Source organism: Protobothrops mucrosquamatus, unplaced genomic scaffold (genome assembly GCF_001527695.2).
Source record: "Protobothrops mucrosquamatus isolate PMUCROS unplaced genomic scaffold, P.Mucros_1.0 scaffold_91, whole genome shotgun sequence".
NCBI classification, from domain to species: domain Eukaryota; kingdom Metazoa; phylum Chordata; class Lepidosauria; order Squamata; family Viperidae; genus Protobothrops; species Protobothrops mucrosquamatus.
Genome location: NW_015386167.1, coordinates 90,136 through 98,887, shown reverse-complemented (window position 1 = coordinate 98,887; position 8,752 = coordinate 90,136). Strand labels below are relative to the sequence as shown.

The 8,752-nt window shown below is 37.4% G+C and overlaps 1 protein-coding gene across 1 annotated transcript in view; it reads left to right on the top strand.

Moving 5' to 3' along the window:
- PPP2R5A (protein phosphatase 2 regulatory subunit B'alpha) overlaps positions 1-8,495 on the top strand; it is a 48,367-nt gene extending 39,872 nt beyond the window's left edge. The window contains exons 10-13 of the mRNA XM_015814688.1: positions 606-725; positions 805-932; positions 3,796-3,897; positions 7,432-8,495. Of these exons, the coding sequence (XP_015670174.1) occupies positions 606-725; positions 805-932; positions 3,796-3,897; positions 7,432-7,567 (486 nt within the window). The 3' untranslated portion in view covers positions 7,568-8,495. The remainder of the gene's footprint in view (positions 1-605; positions 726-804; positions 933-3,795; positions 3,898-7,431) is intronic.
- Positions 8,496-8,752: the final 257 nt, after the last annotated feature.

Below are 8,752 nucleotides of genomic sequence, written 5' to 3'. Positions count from 1 at the left end.
CCGTTTGACAGCTGATGCTGGCTGTCAAACCGGCTTTTACGCAAAACAGGCGGGAGGCAGCAAACAGCTGCGACCGACGAAATCGCCTGCCACCGGAAGTCCCAGAATATATAAATATTGTTCACATTTTGTTTTACAGAATTTTAGTCATATTGAGTGTGGACATTCTGAATTATATGTTATTTTAAATATAGTTGCTGCAGAATATTTGTGCTTACAATAGTTTAGCTCTGAATCACAACCTGAGTATCTGTGTAAACCTGTATTTATCCATATAATATCCAAGGAATTTTTAATTTGGATAATTTTTAAATCATTTATTAAATCATCTCAATAGGTGATTCTAAGAATACCAGATATGTTGTTGATATTTAAAAGATGAGGAGTTTGTTGGTTGCTACTGCTACTGGGTTGTTTCAGTAATTTATATCAAATTAAAGATACTTTATTTATGTAAAAAAAAACATGGGCAAATAGAATTAGCATAGATTACAGAAAATCCTACCAGTAGATGAAAAAAAATATTTTTCAGTCAATTGTCTTTCTGAATGGTAATGATGTTATTATACAAATCTTTTTTGCCTAAACATTTTTCTTTGTAACAGGTCATGTTTTTAGGTGAAATTGAAGAAATTCTGGATGTAATAGAACCAACACAGTTCAAAAAAATACAAGAGCCTCTTTTTAAACAGATAGCAAAATGTGTGTCAAGTTCACATTTTCAGGTATAATTTTAGATTTTCAATATTTAAACATAGGTACTATCCAGTCTCATTATCCTGATATTTTAAATGTGTATTTCAGATTGCAGAAAGGGCTCTGTACTTTTGGAATAATGAATACATTCTTGGTCTGATTGAAGAGAACATTGATACAATTTTGCCAATTATGTTTGGCAGTTTATATAAGATCTCCAAAGAACACTGGAATCCGTATGTACTTCTTACTGTTTAGTCTTTTAAAATGCCTTTATGTGTTGTGGATTAGTTTCGGGCTTAAATCCTTTGGTTTGTAGGGCACAAATACCATGTTAAAAGAATGCACTTGTGTATATGAAAATGCATGAGGAAACAACTTTGCACAGAACTGCAAATGCTGAATCATTGATACTGTTACCTGTAAGATGTGTTTTGAAATGATTTATTATACATTGTCATAAAATCATAAAGTTGGAAGTGACTTCAATTCATCTAGTGCAACCCTCTGCTCAGTACAGGATCCATTAGAGCATTTTCTGATAGATGACTATCCAATCTATGTTTAACAACCTCCAGTGAAGAAGATGCCTCTTTATGAGGCAATCTATTCCACTGATTTATAGTTCTTATGATAGGAAAATCCACCTCATATCTCTTATCTGAATTGACTTCCTTATACTTTCACCCTAGGGCTCTGATAGTTTCACACAAGGCAAAAGAGAAGAGATATCATCTAATGACATATTTCTCCTAAATCTGCTTTTACACAGGCTAAATCTATTCCGTTCTTTTAATTATTCTTCATAGGATTTCATTTCCAGTCCATATCACCTTGGTACCATCCTCTGAACTTCTTCCAGTTTATGGGTTTCCTGTTTTAGAGTTCAGTGACCAAGCAGAATAATGTTGTGAGTGGGATCTCATCAAGGCAAAATAGACTGGGACAACTGATCCCATGATCTCTGTAATCTGTACTCCTGTCTATATATTCCAAAATAGCATTTGCATGGTTAGCAACTGCATCAAATTATTATACTATTGTTTAATTTGTGATCTGCTTGAACACCCAGATCCTTTTCATGTTGCTACTGCCAAGCAGATCTCCCCCATTGTTGTGTTTTTGTTTTGTTTTTCTCCTTAGTTATAGGAGAATTTTTTATTTGGATTACAGTTTAAACCTCTGTAGATTTTTTTTTTTAAAAATCTTTCTCTTCTGAAGTGTTTTGTGCTAGCTGCAGATTTGGTACTCATTCCCTCAACCCCCACCCAGTCACTTGGTTGAATAAATAAATAAAAACTAAACAAACTTCTTCCAGTTCAGTAATAAAAAGGTTGGTCCAAAGACAGATTTGTGGCACTCCATATTGTGCTGCTGTCCAGATTGATAAGGAGACATTTATGAGTGGCTATTCATCCAATTATAAATCCATGCAACAGTGATATCATCTAGCCCAGGGATAGGCAACCTTGGCTTTTTTATGACTCGTGGAGTTTAACTCCCAGAATTCCTGAGCCAGCTGGCTCAGGAATTCTGGGAGTTAAACTCCACAAGTCATAAAAGAGCCAAGGTTGCCTACCCCTGATCTAGCCCATATTTTAAGTTTTACTGAGGATATGAAAGGCTTTGTCAAATGCTTTGCTGTAGTCAATGTACAACTTTTCAGCCAAAATGCAATAAAATGTTACTTACAGAGAATACAGGTAATCCCCGAGTTACAAGCTTTCGAAGTTATGTGATGAGCGCCCCCTAGTGCTTACGAGCAAGTCCCAAAGTTACAAATATTGCAGCACCATGGTAGTAGTTCTCCCTTACGAGCGACCACAGTGGCTCTGCAACATTCATCCTATTTCCCCCCACTCCTCACAACTGCTTCCCCCTCCCTTCCTCACTTACCACGCCAGACTCACTTACCTTGCAAAAATTGTCTCTGCCGTGGTTTCTTTCCCTTTGAGGGAGAGGAGAGTCGGCTTGGAAATGTTTTCCATGGTGAAAATGGAGTCCGTGATCTCGCACGAGTGTTTGAAGTTGCGCCAAATCACGAACCTCAGAAACTTTCATTCTCTATGCGAAAGGTGCCTGTCTCCTACTCCTGCCCCCAACTCCTTTCTGCCTAACAGCAAGCCTGAAGCTTTCAACTGAGGGAGAAGGCCAGGCCCCTTGCACCCGCCTCCAGCCCGCCAGAACTCACTGCGCTGGGGGAGAAAGTGACCCTGTTGTCCTTGGAGCCCTCCAAGCACCCCGGAACGGAGGCTGGAGGAGGCTTCTGCATGCCTCTGGAGGTTGGATCCAGCCCTCTACGAGTTTTCGAGTTATGAGTGGAATGTGCAGGCTCCATTACACTTGTAACTTGAGGACTACCTGTAGTTAAAATTATGACTGCAGCCAACTACTTAAAAATATATCTGAAACAATTAAGAAGCTCAGTATGGTATGTAGGGTTATGTAAACAAGTTTCAAGTCACTGACTTGGGACTCTTCTCTGTCCCTAAACTCTTATCCACAATATCTGCTGGCAGAGTTTTTTTCTGAGAATGGACATCAATAGATTCATTCTCAGAGTTAAAAATCTAATGGAAGCCTTGTTAGGAAGGCATTCTATAATCAAATTAATGTTATGTTAAAATTAATCAAATGTTTGTTATAAATCATAAAGGAATTTATGTTAATGGGAACTCACTCTCAAGGAAATCATTTTGCTACTCAGATAATCTTATCCCTTGATTTTTCATTTATTGCCAAGCAAATTTAGTTGAAATACTAAATATAGGAGCCCTTATGAATATAATTTTGCATTTTGTACTTTAGATTTGGGCAGCACCCTTTGGGCATGCTCTTGACTTTGACTTAAATTAGATTGTAATTTTGCTGCTATTTATTATGATAATAATTCCATCACACTGTTGCTTTAAGTTTGAATGAAGACAAACAAGTCTAATGTCCATGCTTTGAGTTTGCAGACCCCATCATTTCAAAACTAAGTGCAATTGTTTCTTTTATGTAAAATGGTGGCAGAATGAAAGCAGAAGCTAGATAATCAGACTAGATGATAGAATATATCTCTTAACAATACTTTTGCAACTTACCCTGTTGTTCTAGGACCATTGTAGCATTAGTATATAATGTGCTGAAAACACTGATGGATATGAATGGGAAACTATTTGATGAACTCACAAGCACTTACAAAGCAGAAAGACAAAGGTACACTTTTCCAATTTGATTACAAATCATGTGCCTGAAACAGTCTTCCAGATTAATGCTGATTTGACATTAGAATAAAAAAATAGTTTTGCAAATGAATGATCTCTCCCTACTATTCACATTAACAATGTTTATCCATTTCTACTAAATAAATGCATCCCTTCCTTAACCTCGTTTCTTCTGAGGGGCTTTGCTTAGGATACTTAGCCTTGTTTTGTACTTAGCACCTCTTCCTGCTACACATCCAGTCCTTTCTTTTTCACCTTTGCTTTTGCGAGGATTTGTGCTTATACTTGAGGTTTTCTGACTAAGGGCTGTTTCAGTTTTTCTCTTGCCATGTAATAAGGTACAGATTCTTTCTTTCTTTTTACTAACCCATTGATTGTAGTTAATCCACCTAGCTTTCCCCCCAGGGGCATCTTACCAACTGTATGTTGAGGCATCAGCTTGCACATCCAAATAAGATGCCTGCATCAGCAGAAGCTTTGGGACATCTCCACCTGCTATTAGAGGGGTAATTAGCAGTCACATGGGACACAACCTTTCCCAGGTTACCTTTGCTTCAGCATTTTTTTTTCTGTTGAGATTTTGTTGCTCTGTATGGCAATGTGCTTCTGTTTGTTTTTACATATATACAGGTGGGCTTTCATTGAGCGTATGGAAGGAAATGTTGGTAAGGAAGTAGCCCAAATAGTAATACAGAGCTAATCTAATTCAGGATGGAGCTTTTCTGCACTGTAGCTCCACACCAAATTGTTTGAAAAGTTGTAGTCGTCTTGTTTAATAGTGCCACTTTTTTCTCCTCTATCCTTTAGCAAATTCCTTATAAATTAAAGAAGAAAAGACACATTTAGGGTTGTGCTAGTAGATCTATAACACGGGTGTCAAACTCGCCGCATCACGTGACGTGTCACAACATATCACAATGTTTTTTGCATTGCCGGAGTTGGGGTGGGCGCAACCTCATGATGCAACCGGCCCACGGGCTGGCAGTTTGACATCCCTGATCTATAATTTATTAGGTCCTTACCAATCAGACTTCACTTCCAGGAAGAAATGAAACACATTCTCCTGCAGATGTTTCCCTGTTCGTGAAGCCTAGAGCAGTATGTAATGTAAATGTTAGAGGATTGTTTCTAAAACTCAGCAACTTTTAATATGTGTGGGACTTTAACTCCCAGAATTCCTCAGCCAGTTACAGAGGATAGCCTGGTATAGGCTGTCAATCTGACCAGCCCTGATCTAGAGACACTTTGTTAAAAACTGGTATCTTAAATTAAGGGACATTTTTAAAAGATTTTCAATGTATTCAGAGTATCTTTTTAAAAACCTTCATGCTTTACTTCCTATTGGAAAAAAAATCTCAGTGTGGTCTACTGTTAGCATAGCGTTCTGCAATGCTATGGATTAAAGGCAAAAAAATATACTGTGGATTGTGTAGGGGACATGCACAATGTCTTGTCTGCAATTCCTTAAACTAAACACACCTGTTCCTGGAATCATAGTATGTTCCTGAGAAGAGATACAGCTACAGGTAGACCTGCCTGCCTTATGGAGTGACCAAAGTTATGACAGTACTGAAAGAAAANCATATCTTTGCTATTAGTCAATTAGTATGCATTGTCCTGACCTTTTCCCCTTTTTTCACCTCAAAGTGGATATTGGAGAGGAAGGGCATTACAAGAGGAGAAGCTGGCACACAAAGGGGAATACACATTGAATGGAATGCATTAGTGATGAGCCGTGTTGGTGCAGTGGTTAGAATGCAGTACTGCAGGCTACTTGTGTGGCTGCCTGCAGTTTGGCAGTTCAATTCTCAAGGTTGACTCAGCCTTCCATCCTTCTGAGGTTGGTAAAATGAGGACCCAGATTATTAGGGGCAATATGCTGACTCTGTAAACCACTTAGAGAGGGCTGTACAGCACTGTGAAGAAGTATATAAGTCTTAAGTGCTATTGCTGGTGCCAGTTGTTTGCCCAGTACACTTGCAGCCCAGCCCCTGATGTGCTAGGCAAATAGACAATACCAATATATATTCCCCATTGTGTGCCTGCTAATTCTTGTAATCTTATCCTCTCCAATGAATATAAATGCATAATTCCCTTCTTGCTAATATCCCAACACTCCGTGAGCATCCTAAAGGATGGAGAAGTAAGGAAAAAAGTAAAATTGCAAGCAGAGTTGCTTTTCACTTAGTAACTAAGATGCTGGTCACAGCTGTGATCACTAAACAAGGACTACTTATATTGAAAGAAGTTGCAAAAAAGGTTCTGTTTGAGCACCTCTGACGCACTCTGAAGCACTGAATGTTGTTCTTGAGCATCTATAGAGAAACTTTCCAACTCTTTACTTTTTTGAGTAAAATACCAGAAAAATCTACTGGAACAGCTGAACTTTATATGGGCTGATCAGACTTAATTTAATTAATGGCAGTTGTGTGCTGACCACTATTTGACATCAGTTTGAAAGTGATTGGTTAATTCTGAACACATCCCTACTTATAAGAGTGTGACTTATGCAGCCACATTATTCTAGTTTTCCCCCCCTTAGCAAATTTCAGTTTGTTTTTAATTGAATTGTACAGCCAATACGTTATATTAAAGGTGGAAAAAATTCTGAAGTGATGTATTTTGCTCTGATTTTTTTAACATCTCAAAAATCTAGTATTTTAATAGCGATATATAGACTTTATGTGGCTTATTCAAGGAGTATGTTTTAGCAACAAATCCAATCTTTTAAAACAGAATTTTTAAAAAAGGGAACGTAAACAGCGAAGTATTCTCTTATGCTCAAGACACACTGTTTTTTCTGGCTTAACCTTGAGAGGAATACTTTGAAAATTCAATATATAATTTTAGCAGAAAGCCCTAAAATTAAAATTTGTTAAAATAATTGGCTCCATTCTTTGTCTAAGCTGTTTTTGGACAGGAAGCAGTGGTGGGATTCAAATATGTGAACAACCGGTTCTTTGTGTGGATGCTGCTTCCGGAAGACCATTCTGGGCCTGGGCAACAAAAAATTAGCTACCGGTTCTGCTGAAGTGGTGCGAACCGGCTGAATCCCACCACTGATAGGAAGATTAGGTAACAAGCAATTTAGACATGCTCCAATCTAAAAGTCACCCTCCCCCCCCATTATAATGGCAAGAAATGCAACCTCCTTACCTTTAATAGTAATATCTATTTGTACTTTAAAAAGAAAATCATTTCAACACTCTTTGATTACTATATTTTGTAGCACTACTAGAGGTTATTTATTCTCATAAAACTTTAGTTATATTTTCTCATTACCTTTTTTATTTTTCTAAACTTTAGGTTCTTGTAAATACAGAGACGGGAGTGTTAAAAAAAAATTGCTAGTCAAACTATGATATTATTTAGCTCACTATTTTCTATACTGACTGGTACCAAACAGGTTCATGCTAGGATATTCAAGTTAATCTTTATGATATGTTTAGGATTTCTGATCATCTTTATTAGCTTCTTACACTCATAATGGTTAAGAATCTTTCACGTTTCTTTTTTTTTTTTACAGAGAGAAGAAGAAAGAATTAGAACGTGAAGAATTGTGGAAAAAGCTGGAAGAGCTCAGACTCAGCAGAACGTTGTCTAACCAGCCAAGTAATACCTCCTCCTCTCTGACAAATATACCAAATGATAGTGCCAAGTGAGTGTGAAAAAGCCTGTTTGTGAGGCATATCTTTTGTACACAGATTTTTTTTTTTTACAAAAAATGTAAAAAATGCAGAAGAGAAACCTCATCAGTATCTTTGAAATGGCCATCCCACCCACAAAATGTAAATGAAATTTTTTTGAATTGAAATACAGTAATTGAATGTGATATTATTTCTCATAGCATATTGTAAATTTGTCTCTAATCATTGCTATATTGTCAACTCTGACATCTCACAGAAAGGAATTTTATCATCCATGAAGTGTTTGATTTAATTATGGGAACGGTGAAATTTTGACTTGAAGTTTTTTTTTTCTTTTTTAATTGTGTTGCACTTAGGCATAGATGTCAGGCAGCTTACATTTTCTCCCTATGTGCTTTTCATAGTGCTGCAGCCTTTGGCTGAGACTCAGGAAGAGACTTCTAGCTTTACTGTTTTTCCTGAAATGAAACTGATAATCTAGTATCAAGTTGATGGGATTGACTCCCATGAAGCTTGGTGGGGTTTGCTTCTGAATAAACGTGTATCACTTGAGTTGAATTTGCCCATTACAATATCACGGGTCAGGCTATTTTATAAGAATGTTTAGTTTAGACAGATTAAGATTCAAAATTATATGAGGAACCTTTTCAAGTAGAAAAGACTTGTTACAGAGGTGGGTAGAGTGGGCTATATAAATGGATAGAGACAGGGAAAGGGAGTAAGATCAGGTTAGCTGCATTGGGCTTCTCCCTCAGATAATTGTAACTTGGACAGGACTTGGGCTGCATTATGTGTTTTGCTTCAGCAGTTACGTGAGCTCTGAATGAGGAAAAATTGTTAACTTTTAATAAAGAATTATTCATATAGTTCTTATGCTTCCTCTTAGAAAAGATTCAGTAATCATGTTTCTGTTCCCATAACTAAACATTGGAATCTTTCAATTTCAATCTATAGTTTGGCAATTTTTTGTAGAACCTAATTGATCTTGCTTTTTTCCCTACTTTTTACTTGTGTTTACTCCTGCCATGAACAGGGGGTTGGACTAGAACAGGAGTAGGCAACCTTGGCTCTTTTATGACTCGTGGACTTCAACTCCCAGAATTCCTGAGCCAAAAGAGCCAAGGTTGCCTACCCCTGGACTAGAAGACCTCTGAAGTCCTCTCCAGCCCTATAGATTCTATGATTCAACCTGGCCCTGCA